The sequence below is a fragment of the Nicotiana sylvestris genome, chromosome 10 (genome assembly GCF_000393655.2).
Source record: "Nicotiana sylvestris chromosome 10, ASM39365v2, whole genome shotgun sequence".
NCBI classification, from domain to species: Eukaryota; Viridiplantae; Streptophyta; class Magnoliopsida; order Solanales; family Solanaceae; genus Nicotiana; species Nicotiana sylvestris.
The window spans coordinates 9,903,742-9,926,558 of NC_091066.1; the positions used below are offsets into that span (position 1 = coordinate 9,903,742).

Consider the following 22,817-nt stretch of genomic DNA (forward strand, 5'->3'; position numbering starts at 1 on the left):
GGTAATGTTCAATTATAGAATAAGGCACGAAATAATCCCCCGCTTTACAAATTCGAGTGCAATCTCCCGTTAGCATCTTTTGCAGTCTAATAATTAATAAGAGGCCAGAGTTTGCCAAGCATGTAATTTAATTAGCGTATATTTTCTTCTTTCCCCTTTTTTTAGAGACGAACATAATAGAAAAAATGTAGTCACTGTAGGTTTATCCTTTTAAGAATAAAAATGAGACAAGCCTCGCCAAATACAAATGCAAATTGCGGGGCCCTCAATAATTGGTCGTAATAAATATTTAGATTTCTTGGGATGGACTGTTTAGTGAATTTCACTGCCTTTCCCAAAGATAATAACGCGTTAGACTCTTTAGGCGCGATTTAATTAAATTACCTTCTTAAATTCGGGTGCGCATTTATGTGACCCAAATCCAAATCTCAACGGAGTCGGAATGTATTAGCAACCACGGGCGCATCGATTGTGACGTGGTCGAGATGCATTTTCACGACGTTGCAATTCCATAAAAAAATAAATAATAATAAAAGCGGTTTAAACTTAATAAAAGCACACAAGTCATGATTGTATTAAAAATCAGATATTTAGCCATTATAACAATTTAAGCGACCGTGCTAGAACCATGGGATTCGGGGGTGCCTAACACCTTCCCTCGGGTCAACAAAATTCCTTACTTAGAATTTCTGGTTCGCAGACTTCATTTGGAAAGTCGAAAATTTCCTCGATTTGGGATTCAAGATAAACCGGTGACTTGGGACACCAAAAGCCAAACTTTTCCCAAGTGCCGACTCTGAATTAAATAAATAATCTCATTTCGAATATTGTCACTTAAATTGGAAAAACTCTCTCGCGCATTTATCCTTCGGGGCAGATGCGGAAAAATGAGGTGTGACAGCTCTGGCGACTCTGCTGGGGACTTAAAGCCCCGTGGAGGGTTTTTTTTTAAAACAAAAATAAGATAAAATTCCATCAGCAAAAACGGTATATCTGCACCATTTGTGTAATGGTAGGGGCATATTTCTTGAGTTGAGGGCTATATTTACACCTTTGCCCTTTCTTCCTCTTATCTATCAGGAGTTCAGTTCAACAACACCAAATTTTTTTTATTTCATGCGGGCGAATTCTTAACAATATTTACAGAGTTAAAGTCTATAATTAAGAATCTAAGTTTAATCTCTTCTTTTATTCGGTTTTTTCGAGTACTATGGTAATAATATCGAAGAGCTAAGACCAGAAATTGTACATACTTCCTCTTTTTCCCACGTAATCAACAAGGGAAACAGAGAAGATCTAATTTGAATATAGCATGAAATCCTTAGGACTTTGAACTCGTAATATTACAATTCAAATTCGTGACAGCTTGACTATTGGTTGTTCTATTGGAGCCATAAAATGTGCACAATTTGTATGTTGGAAAAGAGATTTTACTTAAGTAAGAAAATCAAAACCATCAAGTTATGCTCATTATAATATCAAGTAACTGAAAGTACAAGATAAAGAACAAAATAAAGGGCATGACATAATTGTTACAATTTATTGAATGGCATAACACTAATATGATGATATTCTAGTCTTCTTTGAAGATGAAGAAACTAAATCAATGGCACATCCCAGCGGCCAAGCTGCTCTAACAAGATAATTTTTGTATTTGACATCACGCATCACTATAATGTCTTTGTATGGATTTAGTCCTGTCCAAAGTTGCTTCAAGAAAAATAAAAGGCAAAGTAAGGGTAAAAAGGACAAGTACCAAATTATTTATGTTAGATTAATAGTGCATTTAACTTAAATACACTAACAGTAAAATAATAACTTACCGAATCCATCGACAAGCAAAGTGTAATCATATACCAAGTCAATGCATAAGTATGGGATATTTCTGTCTTGAGTGTTTGGAAATATTGATTTTATTTCTGCTGCTTTTGTCTTGCAAACAACTTTAGCTGCATTTAGGTACTGAATTGGCTTTGCTATAGCTGATGGAAATTTGCTATCGACAATGCCAACCTACAATGCATATTGAGCCCCATTAGTCGAGCTTAAAAATAAACTGAATTGATTTAATCAAATCACAAGAAGTATAAACATCACATCAACTGCAACTACTATGTTTCAAGACAAAATAAGTTGGAGTCGGCCATGTGCTTATTATCCATGTCGCTCTATGTTGGGCTAAATCACTCCGCAGATACTCTTAACATGTGGTGTGATATCGTCCAATTTGAGCCAAACTCACACGATTTTTTCTCTAAAATGCCTCACACCATTAAGAGATGTATACACCTTATATGTGTTAGGTGTTTGTCTGATTTTCTTACCATATTTAATTTTCCTATCTTTTGAAGGAAACCAACATATTTACCATAATTAATTTTTCCTTTTTCGAAAAGAAACATATAATTCCTCCATGTTTGGCTAGTCTTTTTTCTATTAGGAAAAGGTTTTAGACTTCTATAAATTGAGGATCCTTCTCGTTCAATAGCATCCACAATGTAGCCATACGGGATTTGAGAGCCTTATTTAGTGTGCCACTTGTGTTTGCCTCTTTTTGAGGTTGTTTTCTCGATATTTCGTACTCTCTTTTATATAGCGGATTGCTCATCTCCACCTGTGGACGTATGTCAAATTGACCAAACCACATTAAATATTTATGTCTCTTATTTATCGTCATTTAAGGTTTGCTTTATTAGTTTTCGCATGAAACCTGATTATTTCGGTCCTAATAATATGTAGGCTTCCAATGTTTTCAGCTACTAATATGAGACTTTGTTCGTATACCCAACACACTGTTTATGAACATCAAAACACATAATGTAGTACTTATGTATGATTATTGATTTGGCACTGTCGATTCTAACCTATATTTCTTCCTTTTCTTTTTTATAATTTTGTGGAATTGTTGAATCTAATCACAACTTTTACCTGAGCACCAACACCATAGAAAGCTGATGAAACATGCACAGTCTTGGTTCCAGCACCACCTCCACCATTCCAAACTCCATTGAATGTGCAGTTCTTGTAATTGCATGGTGCTCTAATTTTAAGTGCTTTCCTAGTTAATCTTCTGCATTTTTTCAAGCTAGTACCACTTGGTGGAGCTTTTACTTTGTAGTTCACTCCTCCATATGAGTAGTAGCCTTGAAAAAAGCAAAATGATGCTCTTGTATTAGTGCATTTAATTTGACTAATTACTTATAAGTAGCCTATAAGATACTCCCTCCGGTTCAAAATAAGTGATTTTTTGGATGTTTTCACACAGATTAAGAAATCCACCTTTTAACATTAGTTAGCAATGGAATTGCCCATATTAACCTTTACTATCTCACATAAACACTCCTAACACATATTCCAATACTATTTACTCCAAGGACAATATAGGAAAGAAATAATTAATTCATTCTTGAAATCTGGAAAAATCACTTATTTTGGACAACAAGAAAAAGGCCAAAAAATCACTTATTTTGGACCGGAGGGAGTATATCGTTAGCGCATATAACTTAAATTCTTAGCATATTAGAACAATGTTTCTCGTATTATTGAGAATATTTTCAATTATATTGTTGTAAATGATCATAGGCAAAAATTCATAAGAAATTAGAGATATATATACCATCATATCCTTCCAAGGCACAAGGATTACTTTAGTTTCTTGAAGTCTTGAAAATCTCAGCACGACCAGCTAGTTGTCCATAGTTCAAGTAACTGCGTACAATATATCCTCGTCAGATTTTACGCTCTCAATATATACTCATTTTTAGGTAACATGATTGTGTAAAGTTCTTTACGCTGCTCGTTAATTAGACTTTTTATATAAATGTTTTTATCTCAGTGCTATATTTATTATAGTGAAAAAAAAGTTGATCTTAGATTTATTTTTGTGACATAAGAGGAATACAAACCTGTGGACATAAAGGTTGTAATCTTTTGACATACGACGCATCATTCAAATTTCTGCCCTATCAACTTTCGATGGTAGGATAGTGGCCTACTGTTAGACCCCTGACAAAGCTGATCGGCAAGCGGCACGGCAGTGGCAAGGATTTTGGCATGATGGCCTTGCCATTGGCCTATGTGCGAGGGAAAATCAACATGCAAGACAATGCGGGGGTGTTGTCAATGGCAACAAATTGTTGCTAAGCAAGTGAGACGGACTACACTTGCATTTGAGGGCTAAGGTGCGACGGACTACACCAAAGCAAGAGGGGGCTGCGTACAAGCAAGGCCAAGACCTTGACGGAACTAGGCGGGCTGGATGGGAGCTTGACAAGCCAAAACGGGAAAGACCTCGGCGCTAAAGTGAGGCAGCTTAGTGCCAAGGCAGTGGCATTGGCAATGTGGTGTTGCCATGACTTAGGTGAGCGGACTGGCACCTAAGTTAATTGTGGGCAAATGACTTGGCAAAGGGAAGGGCATCAAGGCTTGGTGACTTGATGTTAAAATCAGCATGGGCAACGGGCAGACTTGATCAAGTAGGGGCGACTTGACAAGGACAAGCAACTGTGGCAGCGGATTGGCGTGCGGCTAAGTCAAGGGTGACGAGCTGTGGCGATGGCATTGAGCGGGAGCAGTGTCAAAGGCTAAGGCTGGGCGCAAAGTCAGCCTTAGACGTGCAGCAGCTGGCCAAGAAACACGCACATGCAGTGCACATGAAGTGGTTTTCAAGTGTGCTGTGCACATGCCAAGCAGTTGGCGGTTACAACCCATGTCCAAGAGTTGCTGATTAAATGGCTGAGTCTTTGCACGGTTTTGGGGGCATGTTAGAGACATGTTCCCCACGTTTTGATCATGGGGATCACTTCCTATCAGTTGGGGGATGTCAACTGAACATAGGAGACTCTTTGGGGCTGACTACACTATAAATATGTGTGTTAGCAGCCTTAAAAACGGGCTAAGTACCTAGGGAGGGAAATGTCTGAAAGATAGACATAGGGTTGTCTATTTTGTGGCTTGAGCATGGCAAATTATGTGCCATTGCCTTGCCAAACGAGTGGCAGCACGAGTAGCCTTAGGCAGGGGCTTTTATAGGGCTAATTCGTGCAAGTGTAGGCCATTTTTGTGAGTTGGTGCCTGCCAAGGGTGGCAGCACCTTGCCTAACTCGAGATTTTCCTTTGTAATTTGATTTATTATAAAAGGTTGGGAAAGAGTTCCCGTAAATCTGTGTTGCCTTTGTTTTTCTTGTTGCCTTTAAATTATTCTAAGTGTTGAACCTCGGAACCGAACGAAAATTGGGTAAGGCTGAGGTCAAGTGGGGACTTGACTGCCGCACATCGGGCAGCATTTTCGGCGGACAGAAATTGCCGGTGTGACAGCATACGCCATTTGGACTGAGCCACCTCCTAGATCAATTGTTGCTGTGGTACTTTTATAGTTTTTACCCAAATTTCCCAATAGATAATTTATTGCCACCTGTATATTAATAAACACCAACAAATCAAAATTAATACTGGAAGATATATTCAAGTATTCAACTTGATAATGGCTTATTACATAAAAGATTTACCATTAACTATTCATAACAAGTCTGATTTGGTACTTTGAAGGAATAAAGTAAATAGAGTAGTTTGATGTAAAATGTTAAATATACTGAATAGTAATATATATCTTTTGAAATATCTTATGTACATAAGTTTAATACTTATTTTTTAACTTTTAAGGTATCATTAAAAGAGTTTAAATCATATATACCAGTTGTGTAAGATTTTTTACATTATTTGGTCATTTTTAACTGTTGTAACAGGTAACTTGTCTTATTTTTAAGATTATAAATCTCACATCTTAAGAAGAATCACTTTAGATAACTTAAAGTGTATAAATATTTTGTTACATTACCTTTTGTTAGTGTATCTAACTTAAACTGAAAAATAAAAACTTATCAAAAAAAAAAAGGAGAAAGAAAAAGAAGAAAAGAAAGTATTTTGCTGTAATTAACTTACCCACATGTAAGAGCCTTCTTGAGTTCCATCAAGAATACTGACCCATTGATCTTTTGTATGGAAGGTGCTTTCATTTTTGACTAAATCTCTCACCTTTTAAAATTGAAGAGGCCAAAAAGTCTTAATTAATAAATTAGTAAAAGAAGGATTAATTTTTTAATTATGAAAAACTAAATAAATTTTATTCAAATAATTATATAATTAAGATCTAATCTTAACATATATATTATATATACCGCTTGTAAAATCTTTTCTGCTGCGTCGCCTTTTAACATCCCCAGTCCTGTTGTTGCCTGAAAATGATAAAGGAAAGTCAAACCTCTCTATAACAACCTCGTTTATTCCGAATATTTTTGAATGTTATAACGAAGTATTGCTATAGAGAACATATATTATAACATAACATAAAAATTGGTTTCGGAAAAGCATGACTTTTATAGTGAAATGTTGTTATAAAGAGGTATAACTGTAATAATTAAACAAGTCACTTTATTCTATGATTCTATTTACGAAAAAGAAAAGTGAAGGGCCATTAGCGTTTTAGATTTAATTTGGACCCATGTACTTTTATTCTATGGTGATAAATTGTACTATATGCTGATAGGATTTAACTTAAAAAGTTGTTATACTATCAATGCACTTTAATTTATTGTAACAAGTCAGTTGACTTATTTTTTCAAATTATTAATTATACTTATATTTATAATTATTTTTAAGTAATCTGATAATATAAAAATTACTTTGCATTGTCACTTTATAGAAGTTTTGATCATACACCGATAACAAGTAAGATCTCATCCCATTTTTCACAAGGTAGGGATAAAGTCTATGTTCACTACATTAAGTGAGGTTATACTGAATTTATTGTCGTTGTTGTTGAAGACAACCATTCATCCCAAAACATAGTACCTATGACTTGGTACAAAATAAGCTTACTTAGCTTTTTAGTACAGTACTCTTTGTCGTAATCAGTTTATAAAAGTTAAACTCGTGTTAATATATGCTAATTAAGTAGTAAATAATACTGACCCCAAGTTCGAGGGGAGTTTCGGACTGCAATTCTTTAGGAACAGCACCTTCAGCTCCCTTTAGAAGTGGTTTTAAGGAGTTGGCTGCAGCCTTAGGATCATCTGCATATGAACTTAGACCTGGATTTGTCTGCGAAAAGGTGAATTAAACTCATATCATAAGATTTTGATGGTAATGAAGGATTGCGTATAGGTGTTCGTAACACGCAGCGGAAGATAATAACAATCCTAGGCAGAACTTTTCGTGTTTAAAATTTATTTACATGTCAAAGATCGGATCAAAGACGTACCTGGTGAAGAGAGTCTCGTTTCAAAATTTCTTCGATAGTGCGAAGATTCTATGCGTATCCACACCGAGACTGATTCTTGCTATCAACTCTTTGATCAATGAAACCCGCGAACAAATTGAACAAAAAAATATTGTGTTGAAATTTTTCTCAAAAATCTCAACTCAATGTTAGAAGAACAAGAAACGCTTTTCTTGTAATTGTATTTTCTCTCTTGGCTTTGTATTGTACTCTTACGTTTTCACAAAACATTTTTCTTCTCAAGAATTTTGTGCGGCTCATGCACCTCCGTTCCATTTTTTTCGTATATCCCCGTGTTTGACAATATATATATATATATATATATATATATATATATATATATATATATATATATATATATATATATATATATATATATATATATATATATATATATATACATGAAGTTGCACCACTTTTCCAATAGGACAAGGAAAGGTTTAGAGGCGTTGGTTATTTTTTTATCCTTCACAAAGTCAATTCCTAAATTGGAATTATGGATGGAAAAATTCAATCCCATTCTAAATAGGATTTGTAGGCCGACACGTCCTTCTAGGACTTATGTTGATCCAATTCAAAATTGGATTCAACTTTCAATCCTTTTATTGATATTTCATATACAATCTTATATGAAACATTAATTATATATATCACATATATATTTCAATTAAGAGATATAATTTATTTTTCTATTTCAAATAGAAAGCTTCAATTTGTTCATAATATTAATTATATCCTCTGTGCTAGCAAAGAATATAATAATATTTCATTTGGACTAACTAACTAAAATTATTTGACTAATTAAATTCTTTAATTTAATTAACAAATAATAAAGTAATTAATCCTTTAGCAAAGATCAGAACACTCGTTAGTGTGCGACCCCATAGGTTCAATACTAAACCGGTAGCAAATTGATCACATCAATATACTAATCAAGGGTGGCGTCTAACAACACTCCTTAACGACCGGATAGCATAAAGTATACAATTTACTCTCAAGAACCCGTAGAAGAATAATGTAGTAATTCCTTCTGTCCTTATAGCTCTGGATCACCATAGGATATGGTTCAACTGTCAAGTCATAATAGGCGACCAACTATGTATTCATGTCAAATATAATCGACCATCGAATGACCTAAGAAACTCTTTTCTTCTTTCATTCAATTGCCCTGACCAAGGTCTTAATTTGGTCGTTTATAATTCATGACAACATGGAGCTTAACTCATTACCAAGAGTTGACAAATTCCATCTTGATCAATCACTAATTCTACAAGTATTCAATCGTACCCAATATCCTTTCAACTATCGCCCTAGGGCCATAGGTGTCTAGTATTAAAGCACAACAAATAACTTGTCAATTACTATGACGATCTCAGGTCAAAGGAAACTCTTACATCACATTCTTCAAGAGAATATCCTACTGACAGTTTATGGTAATTCTAACCATTAGGAATTATCCAATGAGTCAGTTCAATGATCATATCTCTATATGCATTATCTATCTATGTGATTCAGTTAATGAGGTCAACTAATTTTTATCCCATAAAGACAATCACATAAATTTTGATCTAACCGGATTATTACTGTCCAAGTTAATAATCCTACGATCAAGAACAAATTTAGATTAAATTGTAAGAAACTTTGCTCTCATTATCATGATCTCTATCACGATGACAAATCTCAAAATTTAATCAAGGACTTTATCAAATTAATCAAATAATTAATAATAACTATGATAAAAGAATGCCATATATTTTTATATCAAATAACGTTCACAAAAATATGTTCAAATCATCAAATATGAGATTGGATCTAGGGCATATCTACTATATCCCTAACAATCTCCCACTTGCACTAGAGCCAATCGCTCTTGTACTTCATTCCCAATTTTCACTTGTGCTTGTCAAACTCCTTTGCACCAAGAGTTTTAGTGAATGGGTATGGAGCATTTTCCTTTCCATCATTCTTTTGAATCTAGACGTCTCCACGTCCAACGATTTCTCTTATCAAGTGATCCCTTGGCAGAACGTGTTTGGATTTTTGGTGTAATTTTGGTTCTTTTACTTGAGCAATGGCTCCAGTGTTGTCACACAATAATGGAATTGTACATTCTATTTAAGGAACCACACCAAGTTCAGTTAAGAACTTTTTCATCCATACAGCTTTCTTAGCAGCTTCACTAGCTACTATATATTCTGCTTTAGTCACTGAATCAGCTACTGTAGCTTGTTTGAAACTTTTCCAACTCACTGCACCACCATTTAAGGTAAATACATAACCAGAAATAGATTTGCTATTATCTCTATCTGAAGAGAAACTTGCATCAGTATAACCTTCAAGTTTTAACTCAGAATCTCCATAGATGAGGAATTGGTCTTTAGTCCTTCTTAAGTACTTAAGAATGGTCTTCACCACCATCCAATGTTCCTCACTAGGATTTTCCTGATAGCGGCTAGTCACTCCAAGTGCATAAGCCACATCAGGACGTGTACATGTCATGGTATACATGATAGCTCCCACTACACTAGCGTATGTGATCTTACTCATGCGTTCTCTCTGTTCAGGTATTTTAGGACAATCCTCCCTACTTAGAGTAATTCCAGTGCCTATCGGTAGATAGCCTATTTTGGAATTATCTATGTTATACCTCTTTAAGATGGTATCAATGTACAAAGACTGGGAAAGTCCAATCAGCTTCCTAGATCTATCTCTATAGGTCTTTATTCCTAATATATAAGCTGCTTCTCCCAAGTCTTACATTGAGAATTGTTCAGATATCCAAATCTTGGTACTTTGCAATGCCGGTATGTCATTCCCTATGAGCAATATATCATCAACATACAACACTAGGAATATAATTGTGCTCCCGCTAACCTTTTTCTACACACAAGGTTCTTCTTCGCATCTAACAAAATTGAACTTTTCAATTATCTTGTTAAAGCGAATATTCCAACTTCGAGAAGCTTGCTTTAGTCCATAAATAGATCTTTGTAGCTTGCAAATTTTATTATGATCAGACGAAGATGTGAAACCTTCAGGTTGTGTCATGTACACATCCTCTTCTAGCTCACCATTAAGGAAAGCTATTTTCACATCCATTTGCCATATTTCATGATCATAGTATGCTGCTATAGCAAAAAAAATCCGAATAGATTTGAGCATTGCCACGGGAGAGAAAGTCTCGTCATAGTCGACTCCTTCTTTCTGACGATATCCCTTGGCAACAAGACGGGCTTTGTAGGTCTCCACCTTTCTGTCTGCTCCAATCTTTTTTTTAAAAATCCATTTACAACCAATAGGTTTTATATCTTTTGAAGGTTCAACTAAAGTCCATACTTTATTTTCCTTCATGGATTCCATTTCGGATTCCATGGCCTTTTGCCACTTCTCATAATCAGAACTTTGTATAGCCTCTTTATAGGTCTTAGGGTCGTCATCATTATGATCAATCTCATTTGATACATCATCTTGTGCCATTAAATTTAATCTAGTTGGTACATGACGTTCTCGTGTAGACCTTCGAAGAGGTACTTGTACAACTTGTTCACCTTGTGCTGGATTTGGTTGTTGTTCAATCTGGTTTGGAACTGGTTTATTAACCTGTTCTTGAACTTCATTTAGTTCTTGAACTTCAACCGTTGAAGATGACAACTTCCTTGGCAACTTCAAAACATCCAATAAAGGTTCTTCAACTTGGGTCTCATGATCTTTATATTGTGTTGATTCATTAGTTTCTTGATCTTCATCAAGTTCTATTTCTCCATTATAATTTCCTTCTAAAAGAAATTCCCTATCCAAAAAGGTTGCTCTTCTGGCCACAAACACTTTATGGTTAGAAGGGTGATAGAAATAATATCCCATTGTTTCCTTGGGATACCCAATGAACCTACACTTATCAGATCTTGAGTCAAGTTTATCAGACTGTAGTCTCTTAACATAAGCTAGACAACCCCAAACTTTAATATGTTTAAGGTTAGGCTTACATCCTTTCCATTCTCATATGGTGTTGCAGAGACTGACTTAGTGGGAACTTTATTAAGTAAGTATGTTGCTGCTTCCAAACCATATCCCCATAAATTTATTAGAAGATCAGTGAACCCCATCATAGATCTCACCATATCTAATAAGGTTCGATTTCTCCTTTCAGACACCCCATTGTGTTGTGGTGTTCCTGGAGGTGTCCATTGTGAGAGAATCTCATTCTCTTTGAGATATCTGGTAAAATCTTCACTAAGATATTCTCCACCTCTATCAGACCTTAGTACTTTGATACTTTTACCAGTCTGCTTCTCAACTTCACTACGGAACCTTTTGAACATTTCAAAAGATTCAGACTTGTGTTTCATAAGATACACAAATCCATATCTTGACATATCATCAGTGAAGGTGATGAAGTAAGAATATCCACCTCTAGCTTGAATTTTCATGGGCCCACAAACATCTGTATGAATTAGTCCCAATAATTCAGAAGCTCTTTCTCCACTTCCAGTAAATGGAGATTTGGTCATTTTTCCTTTGAGACAAGATTCACAAGTTGGATATGATTCAAAATCATACTTGTCAAGGTACCCTTCCTTGTACAACTTGTTAATTCTCTTCTCTCCAATATGACCAAGCCTACAATGCCAAAAGTATGCCTGATTTACATGATCATCTCTTTTCCTCTTAAGACTTGAAACATGCATAATCAAATTAACATTCACATTAGGTAAGACATAAACATCATGTTGGAGATAGCCTATTCACATATAAATTATCACCATAATAAATAGAGCAAATACCATTGCCTATGTTAATGAGAAAACCACGTTTGTCTAACATAGAAACTGAAATTATGTTCGAAACAAATTTAGGAACGTAATAACAATCATCCAACATAAGTACTTTGCCAGTAGGAATTATTAAAGAAATTGATCCTACAGCTACGACCGCAACTTTTGCACCATTTCCAACTTGTAGATTAACTTCTCCTTTCCTTAGCCTCCTACTTATCTTGAACCCTTGCAACATATTACAGATGTTATAACCACTGCCAGTATCTAATACCCACAGTGAAGAATTAGTAGTTAGCTAAAGAAACCTTGAAAACATTTTTTATTAATGTCTCACCTTGTTTCTTGTCCTTTAGAGTTGCAAGATACTCCTTGCAGTTTCTCTTCCAATGCTCTTTTTTCTTACAGTGAAAACATTCAACATCATATACTGACTGCAAGATCAAATCTTCAGAAAGCTCTTTATCAATCTTGTACCCCAACTTCTCATGTTCTTCGGTAAAAACAATCATATGATTGACAAAGGGTCCAACTGGAGAGTTTTCAATGTCCAACTATGTATCAGCCATCTTCTTAAGATATTCAATGATTGCAGTTGGATCCATATTCTGATGTTTCCTCTGGAGTTCAGAACTCATAGAAGTGAGAATGGTGTGTTTAATAGCAAGGCATTCTTCCAAGTATTTTTGATAAACCAGTGCCTTGAACATCATTCTCTGGTGGGATTATCTTTGCAGGCTTATCGATCACATCGATGAGCTTTTCATGCATGAGAACAATTCTCAAATTTCTATACCAGTCATCAAAGTTTGGTCCTACCAACTTGTTGGTCTCAAGTATTTCGAGCAGTGATATAACAGACATACTGAGAAATCTAAAATATAAAAAAGAAAAGGCAATAATATAAGAACATATTTGCATATATCATAAAGACATGAACTTTTATCTAAATGATATTTCCACTAATTATTTTAAACTATTTACCCTCATTATAGTTTACGAAATCTTTATTTCTATTAGTGGAGTAAAGGAATCCTTTAACAATATGTATGAGCCCCTTGGAAGTCAAGTCGTTTCTCACATATATTTTAAAGGTAGGTACTCTTACCAATTGTATCCCCATACAATTTCCTTAAATAGCTCTATGTCAAATAGTCCCCTGGTAGTCAGGTCGATCCTATTGGTATAGTTGAGTTCAACCATCATGATAGCAAAGAACTTATTAAATTTTATACTCCCTCGGGTGGTCCAGGCGTCTAGTGTAAAATTGAATAATTCTTTCAATCCATACATCTAATGCAATAAATAATTTTAACATATTCTCGAACTATAAGTCTCCTGGTAGTCAGGCCTCTCCTTATAAACAAGAAATAAGTAAAATTATTTACCTTGATGGATAGCTCTATAATAAAATATCTTAATATTTTATTATTTAAGAACTCAAATTTTAGTAAGAGGGAATTGTTACTAAAGCAATTTTTAATAACATGCAGATCAAATCTTTTATAACATGTGAATTTAGTTCAAGTTGTCTACATGCTTAGTCCTAAATTAATTTACATCACATGTAATAAATAATTCAAAATTATGTAATGAACAAGCACGTGACATAAAACAAAATTCAACATTCTTCTAACATGTTTAATCTATATATCACATATATCCCAAAAACTAATTCATGCTATAATATCATTATTAATTAACATCTCATGAACTAATAACAATTAAAATAACAGTAGAATCCAATAACCTATTATAGATTGCCGTCGTATCTAATACAAAATTTCAAATTTAAGTTACGAACTATCTCAATAGTTTAACTAACATGTATACATATTTTATTCACAATAAAATAATATCAATCCATATGCATTCAAACAATTTGACTATAGCTCAAGACACATGTATTATGGTTTGAGCGCTTCAAATATAATTTTAAAATATTTTGTAAATTAATCTTAGACACAATAAACCACAACTCTGATACCACTGAAGGATTGCGTATAGGTGTTCGTAACACGCAGCGGAAGACAATAACAATCCTAGGCAGAACTTTTCGTGTTTAAAATTTATTTACATGTCAAAGATCGGATCTAAGACGTACCTGGTGAAGAGAGTCTTGTTTCAAAATTTTCTCGATAGTGCGAAGACTCTATGCGTATCCACACCGAGACTGATTCTTGCTATCAACTTTTTGATCAATGAAACCCGCGAACAAATTGAACAAAAAAATATTGTGTTAGAAATTTTTCTCAAAAATCTCAACTCAATGTTAGAAGAACAAGAAACACTTTTCTTGTAATTGTATTTTCTCTCTTAGCTTTGTATTGTACTCTTACGTTTTCACAAAGAATTTTTCTTCTCAAGAATTTTGTGCGGCTCATGCAGCTCCGTTCCATTTTTTTCGTATATCCCCGTGTTTGACATTATATATATATATATATATATATATATATATATATACATGAAGTTGCAACACTTTTCCAATAGGATAAGGAAAAGTTTAGAGGCGTTGGTTATTTTTTTATCTTCTCAAAGTCAATTCCAAAATTGGAATTATGGATGGAAAAATTCAATCCCATTCTAAATAGGATTTGTAGGCCGACACGTCCTTTTAGGACTTATGTTGATCCAATTCAAAATTGGATTCAACTTTCAATCCTTTTATTGATATTTCATAGACAATCTTATATGAAACATTAATTATATATATATATATATATATATATATATATATATATATATATATATATATCACATATATATTTCAATTAAGAGATATAATTTATTTTTCTATTCCAAATAGAAAACTTCAATTTGTTCACAATATTAATTATATCCTCTGTGCTAGCAAAGAATATAATAATATTTCATTTGGACTAACTAACTAAAATTATTTGACTAATTAAATTCTTTAATTTAATTAACAAATAATAAAGTAATTAATCCTTTAGCAAAGATCAGAACACTCGTTAGTGTGCGACACCATAGGTTCAATACTAAACCGGTAGCAAATTGATCACATCAATATACTAATCAAGGGTGGCGTCTAGCAACACTCCTTAACGACCGGATAGCATGAAGTATACAATTTACTCTCAAGAACCCGTAGATGAATAATGTAGTAATTCCTTCTGTCCTTATAGCTCTGGATCACCCTAGGATATGGTTAAACCGTCAAGTCCTAATAGACGACCAACTATATGTTCATGTCAAATATAATCGACCATTGAATGACCTAAGAAACTCTTTTCTTCTTTCATTCAATTGCCCTGGCCAAGGTCTTAATTTGATCGTTTATAATTCATGACAACATGGAGCTTAAACTCATTACCAAGAGTTGACAAATTCCATTTTGATCAATCACTAATTCTACAAGTATTCAATCGTACCCAATATCCTTTCAACTATCGCCCTAGGGCCATAGATGTCTAGTATTAAAGCACAACAAATAACTTGTCAATTACTATGACGATCTCAGGTCAAAAGAAACTCTTACATCACATTCTTCAAGAGAATATCCTACTGACAGTTTATGGTAATTCTAACCATTAGGAATTATCTAACGAGTCAGTTCAATGATCATATCTCTATATGCATCATCTATCTATGTGATTCAGTTAATGAGATCAACTAATCTTTATCCCATAAAGATAATCACATAAATATTGATCTAACCGGATTATTACTGTCCAAATTAATAATCCTACGATCAAGAACAAATTTAGATTAAATTGTAAGAGACTTTGCTCTCATTATCATGATCTCTATCACGATGACAAATCTCAAAATTTAATCAAGGACCTTATCAAATTAATCAAATAATTAATAATAACTATGATAAAAGAATGCCATATATTTTTATATCAAATAACGTTCACAAAAATATGTTCAAATCATCAAATATGAGATTGGATCTAGGGCATATCTACTATATCCCTAACAGGTAAAAAGTAAAGAAGAAAAAGAAATTTGTGAGTTAAAACTTCATATATGATAAATTTTAGAAACAATCTTGTAATCCATTTAATTATATGGTGAGCATTTTTTTTGTCAATTGGAATCTACCTTAGGTGGAGTACTTATCAAATAAATTAGAGGGGTGTTTTTCTAAGCTTATATATAAGCTGGTCAAAATGGCTTATAAGCAAATTTTGGCTTATCTATACGTTTGGTAAATATCCAAAGTGCTTATAAGTCTAGTGCTTATAAGCTAAAATCAGCCATAAGATCATAAGTTGGTCAACCCCAACTTAATGTTTTTCTGCTTATAAACACTATTACTTTGACCAAGACTTTTACTAGTTTATCTTTAATAATATTTTTTTAATTCACAAAATACTTTCCTCAAAATAAATTTTCTAACTTTCTCTTTGTTCCATATCCGTTGTTCATCCTTTTCTTTACAAAGAGACTTTTTAATTTATAATCTTTTATTAAAAAAATTAAGGTTTAGTCATTTTAATAAGAGAACAGTTTATCTGCTTATTATCAGCTTCAGTACATCTATCCAAACACGTAAATGCTTAATTAAAAAAAAAATTAATTTTAGCACTTAAAAATATTTTTCAGCACTTCAAGGTTATCAGTAATTCAAGCTCTTAGATGTGAGGCAAGGAAACGTGTTAGTTTAGTGTCTCCAAGTATAGTCTCAACCCAAGTTAAACTCCTAACATTTTATACCTTTTACCTTTTTCTTTAGGATTTACGTTATATATATTATTATCGAATTTTAACTTGTTTTAAACTAACAAAAGCGACTTTCACTACTTAAGATAAGTCAAAAAAAAAAAAAAATACCGGCATGAAAAACTCGATATTGTTGCCAATAGGAAGAAGTTCCAAATTCTCATTGAAACGAAAGACATTAACTCTGCTGCCTGTACTTCCAGCATCAAATATTACTGCATAACTCTCTGATTCATGCTCATCAAAAGATGCCTCCTCAACGGTTTATGGGCATTTGCACTGGAGAAAAAACTAAGGGGCAAAAGCAAAAGTATTGCCAAAGATATAAAAACGAAATGAGTATTTTGGTTCAGCATTTTTCCGTTTGCCCCTTTAATTTGACGATCTTCTGCAAAAGCAAAATACACAAGTTAAAGAGAAAAATATTCAATAGTTGAGTTTTGAGTTCTTGATTTGCCAAGTAATTAACAACCGTTAGGGCATGATGGTGGATTCAGAATTTAGATGATGTGAGATTTGAGCTGAACAAATAAGTATTAAAATCGTATATGTAACTCTATCTATAGTTGTTTCCACACATGCACCGATGCACGCATATAGGAACGTTTGACCTTATATCACTAAATTCTCCATTGCTAGGACTAGTGCATGAGTTTTTACTGTACTTAATGATGATGGAGAGTTCAAACTCTATCAATTCAATAGTTGACTTTTGAGTTCCTGAGATGGTAGGTGTGTAATTTGAGCTAAACAAATAAGTTTTAAAATTGTATATGTAACTCTATCTATATTTGTTTTCGCGCTTGTGCACATATATGAATGTTTGACCTCATAGCACTAAATTTTCTCGAAACAAACACATGAGCCCCTAGTTGGATTCGCCATTGCTAGGGCTAGTGCATGAATTTGTATTGGAGTTAACAATAGTTGAGAGTTTAAACTCCATCAGTACCATAACATTTCTTTCCCTTTTCCCCTCCCTCATTGTAATAAAAAAAAATAAAAAAGTACGAGAAAGAGAAGGGGAGGGGAGTTACCTTTCTATGTTTGTGGGAAGAAGATGATTAAACAAATGGTAGACCTTGTGCTCTTATATAAACTCCTCCATATTATAACACAAAGAAGAATCACTCGTGAAACATGTGATACTACTATTATATTTTATTACAAATAAACATAATGATTTTGACATACCAAGTATTTCTTTTTTCTGCTTAAGATATTGTTAAAGAAAGTATACTTCAAAGTTCGTAAAGGCAGTTCTGTAATATCACCATATTGGTTAGTTATTCTGTTACTACACTGTTAACAGATTTAGTTAGTTAGTTAATTTAGATTAATTAAGTTTAAGCTAATTAGATAGTATAAATAATGTTGTACATTATTATTTTTTAGTAAGTTCAATAATAAAAAATTGATTACTTCTCTCTCTACTATTTTCTCTCTTACTTTCTTCTATCTTCTTCTGCTGCATCTTCTTCTTCACTGTCACTGATTTGTGACTGTCATTCTTCTCCTAATCAGTTCATGGTATCAGAGCACTCAAAGCTAAGTCTATACAGCTTTGATTGGAATAAAGTTTTTGCAAGTTCAATTCAAGTTTGTTGATTCTTGGTTGTATCGAAAAATTCAAGAACTAAGAAATGAGATTAAACAATAATCAAGAGGACGAGTCTCAGCTGAATCAAGACAATTCTCATCCAAATCAAACCACTAGAGGGACTTCTCAACAAGCAGGTATCGATTACAATCATCCTCTATTTCTTCATCCTTCAGATGTCAGTGGAATACAGATTATCTCATTCCAGCTGACTGGAATTGAGAATTACTCTGTGTGGTATTGTTCCATGCGAGTAGCACTGCTAGGAAGGAACAAATTAGGATTGGTGGATGGTTCTTGTAGGAAAGAAAATTTTCCTGCCACTTTGTGGAACCATTGGGAGAGAGTAAATGCTATTGTACTTTCTTGGATCATTTCCGTGAATAGTAGCCTTCTTGGTAGTATAATGTATGCATCTAATGCTCAGACAGTCTGGGATGATCTATATGAACGATTCTATAAAGTAGATGATGCAAGAACTTTTAACTTGCACAAAGAAATTGCCACTCTTACTCAAGGCACTTCATCTGTGTTTGTGTATTATTCAAACTTGAAGGACATGTGGGAGGAGTTTGAAGCATTAATTTCAGTTCCTGGTTGTGATTGTTCAAGGTCTAGAGATTTTGTGGTTTACTTACAGAAACTAAAGGTATACCAGTTTCTTATGGGTCTCAATGAGTCCTACTCTCAAGCGAGGAGTCAAATTCTTATGAGACGCCCACTCCCAACAGTAAATCAAGCATACTTAATGGTTATAAGTGATGAAAGTCAAAAGGCAGTGACTGCTACTTCTGGAATTTTAGGTGCAAATCCAGCTATTACTACAGAGAATTATGATATAGCAATGTATACAAAAAATATGGGGAATCAAAGATATAAAAGGAACTATAATGTTCAATGTGATTTCTGCAAACTTAGAGGTCATAGTAAAGAAAATTGTTTCAAGATAGTTGGCTATCCTCCAGATTTCAAATTTAAAAAGAAAGGGCCAGTATCCTATAACAGTGGAACTAGAGGTACAGGAGGTCCATCAGCTTATAATGTTCTTGCAGAAATTTTACATCACCAGCCTAAAGTGAACTCAATAGAAACTTATCAACAGGCATCTCAGATGACAAATGGTCAAAACATGGGCCACACTGATAATTCACATTCAATGCCTCAGATAGGAGCATTCACAAAAGATCAATATGAGCAGATATTACAAATTCTAAACAAAACTAACACAGAAGGCAACAACAATAACTCTACAGCAAATATAGCAAGTATGAGTACTGCTTTGTTAGTTTCAAATTGTCCAAAAGAATGGATCATTGATACTGGTGCAACTAACCACATGGTGTCTGATATTAACATGTTAAATCAGGACCCTATAGTTGAAAATACTAACCCTAAGAGAGTATGTCTTCCTAATTGTGAAATTTCAAATGTTACTCACACTGGAGCTAGTTCAATATCTGCTAGAAGTACACTTAGCAATATTTTTCATTTGCTTCAATTCAAATTTAATCTAATGTCTGTGTCAAAAATGACTAAGGAACTAGCCTGTGCAGCAACCTTCTACCCTCATTTTTGTATTTTTCAGGATCTCTTCAATGGGAGGGTGAAGTAGATTGGTAAAGAAAGAGATGGCCTATACATTCTACTGAGTCAACTTGCTAATAAAGATATGAATTTCAGCCTTCTTGTAAAGGAAGTGCTTAGTGCAGAAGATATAAGCCCGTGTCATCAAAGATTTGGTCATGTGACTTTGTCTGTTCTTAGAAAAATGGTTCAGAATAAAACTGAGTCTATAGCAGAAGTATTAAATAAATGCAATGTGTGTCCATGTGCAAAACAAGTCAGGTTACCTTTTCAAGCAAGTTGTATTAAAAGTACTGAGTGCTTTGAACTAATTCATATGGATATTTGGGGGTCTTATAAGGTTCCTACATTTGATGGAAATGGGTTTTTCTTGACCATAGTTGATAACTACTCTAGAATGACATGGATTTACTTGTTAAAATTGAAGTCTGATGTGTGTGTTATCATTCAGTATTTTCTAAATTTTGTTCAAACACAATTCAATAAAATAGTTAAAACAATAAGAAAAGACAATGGCACAGAATTTGTTAATACTATCTACAGTAATCTGTTTAAGAAATTAGGCATTATTCATCAGAGAACATGTGCCTATACTCCTCAACAAAATGGAGTAGCTAAGAGAAAACATAGACATATACTAGAAATAACTAGAGCTATTAGATTTCAGGCCAATATACCTATTAAATTATGGGGTCATTGTGTTCTAGCTGTTGTATACATAATTAATAGACTGCCTTCATCAGTTATAGGAGTTTCACCCTTTGAAAAATTATACAAAAAGAAACCTTCACTGATTCATTTAAGAGTTATAGGGTGTCTTTGTTATGCCAAAATTATACAAGAATCAGACAAACTAAAACCAAGAGCTAAGTCTACAATATTAATGGGCTACTCAGAGGTACAAAAAGGTTATGTCTTATATGATTTAGCTACTAATTCTTTCTTTGTAAGCAGTAATGTTATTTTCAGGGAAGATGTATTTTCATTCAGGAATATTACTACATCTTCATCTACTATATTTGTATCCCAACCTAACTTAGAAAACTTGAGGATTACAATCAACAACTTGTTGGTCTTTCTCAGCCTGCAAACACTCAAGTCTATGAAGCAGACTATACAGATATAAATGCAGAAGAGGTTTCTAACTCAAACTCACAAGCCATCCCAGAATCTGCCACTGCAAATCTACAACAGGATCACTCAATAACTAGTCTTCCTACTGCTTCAGTAGATAATCAGCAGAATCAACAAAACAACACTACTAGAAGATCTGGCAGGGAAAAACATCCTCCAATATGGATGAAGGACTTTGTTTCCTTAAATGTGCATCATGATGTCAACTATCCAATATCAAACTATCTATCTTATGAAAATATTTCACCAAAGTATCAAGCCTACATATCTACATTTTCCACAACAACTGAACCAAACTCTTATGCAGAAGCAGTTAGAGATCCTAGATGGGTTGATGCAATAAAATCAGAGATTGAAGCCCTTGAAAACAACAACACCTGGGAAGTTGTCTCTTTGCTAGAAGGAAAAATTATTATAGGGTGCAAGTGGATATACAAAATCAAATATAAGGCTACAGGAGAAATAGAGAGATTCAAAGCTAGACTTGTAGCTAAAGGCTATAGTTAAAGAGAAGGTATAGATTATCAAGGAACCTTCTCTCCAGTAGTTAAAATGGTAATAGTTAGAACTGTATTACCAATTGTAGCCTCTAGAAAATGGCATGTGCATCAGATGGATGTCTACAATGCATTCTTGCAAGGTGATCTCCATGATGTGATATACATGGATCTTCCACAAGGATTTAAGAGTCAGGAGGAGTGTAAACATGTGTGCAGACTCAAAAAATCCTTGTATAAACTTAAACAGGCACCAAGGCAGTGGAACTCAAAACTGACAAAAGCCTTATTGAAGTTTCAATTCAAACAAAGCCCTTATGATCATTCATTATTTGTTAAGAAAACTGAATGGAACTATTGTTGTGGTAGTATATATAGATGATATGCTTCTAGCTGGAAACAATCTGAATCTGATACAAGATACAAAAGAGTTACCTTCAAAATGAAGGATCTAGGAGAACTAAAGTATTTTCTTGGAATAGAATTTGCAAGGTCAAAGCAAGGAATCCTAATGCATCAAAGAAAGTATTCTTTGGAACTAATATCTGAATTTGGATTAGCAGCATCTAAACCTGTCAGCACACCTATGGACACAAACATAAAACTCACTACGAGAGAATTTGATGAACATTTCTGCCAAGACAAACTAACAGAAGATGATGTACTAGCAGATCAAGGTAGTTACCAAAGACTCATAAGTAAACTATTATACTTAACTATTACTAGACCTGACATCTCCTATAGTGTTCAAACTCTTAGTCAGTACCTATACCGGCCAAAAAAGTCTCATATGGAAGCTGCATTACAAATTGTGAAATACATCAAGAGTCAACCAGGACAAGGTATCCTTATGTCTAGCCATAACAATGAAACAATCACAGCTTATTGTGATGCTGATTGGGCAGCCTGCTCACACTCTAGAAAATCAGTTACAGGCTATTTAATCAAGCTAGGAGAATCCCTGATTTCATGAAAATCTAAGAAACAGACTACAATTTCAAGAAGTTCTACTGAAGCAGAATACAAGAGTCTAGCATCTACTGTTGCTGAATTAACATGGCTACTGGAGTTATTAAAAGAAATTGATGTGAAAAATGATCAACCAATTACTATCTTTTGTGATAGTAAAGCTGCCATTCAAATAGCAGCCAACCCAGTCTATCATGAAAGAACAAAATACATAGAAATAGATTGTCACTTTATAAGGGAAAAGATTCAACTAGGAATGGTCAAAATTGAGTACATCTCTACAAAGGAACAACCTG

At 33.9% G+C, this 22,817-nt stretch overlaps 1 protein-coding gene and 1 pseudogene across 1 annotated transcript; one reads left to right on the forward strand and one right to left on the reverse strand.

Moving 5' to 3' along the window:
• Positions 1 to 1,557: 1,557 nt before the first annotated feature.
• On the reverse strand, positions 1,558 to 17,093 carry LOC104219799 (apyrase-like; annotated as a pseudogene).
• Positions 17,094 to 21,994: 4,901 nt separating this feature from the next.
• Positions 21,995 to 22,525, forward strand: LOC138878990 (uncharacterized mitochondrial protein AtMg00810-like). Its single transcript, XM_070158562.1, has one exon. The coding sequence runs from the start codon at positions 21,995 to 21,997 to the stop codon at positions 22,523 to 22,525; it is 531 nt and encodes a 176-aa protein (XP_070014663.1).
• Positions 22,526 to 22,817: the final 292 nt, after the last annotated feature.

Bases quoted from the DNA above. Each gene is read 5' to 3' on its own strand.
- LOC138878990 (XM_070158562.1), top strand. From the start codon at position 21,995: ATGAAGGATCTAGGAGAACTAAAGTATTTTCTTGGAATAGAATTTGCA.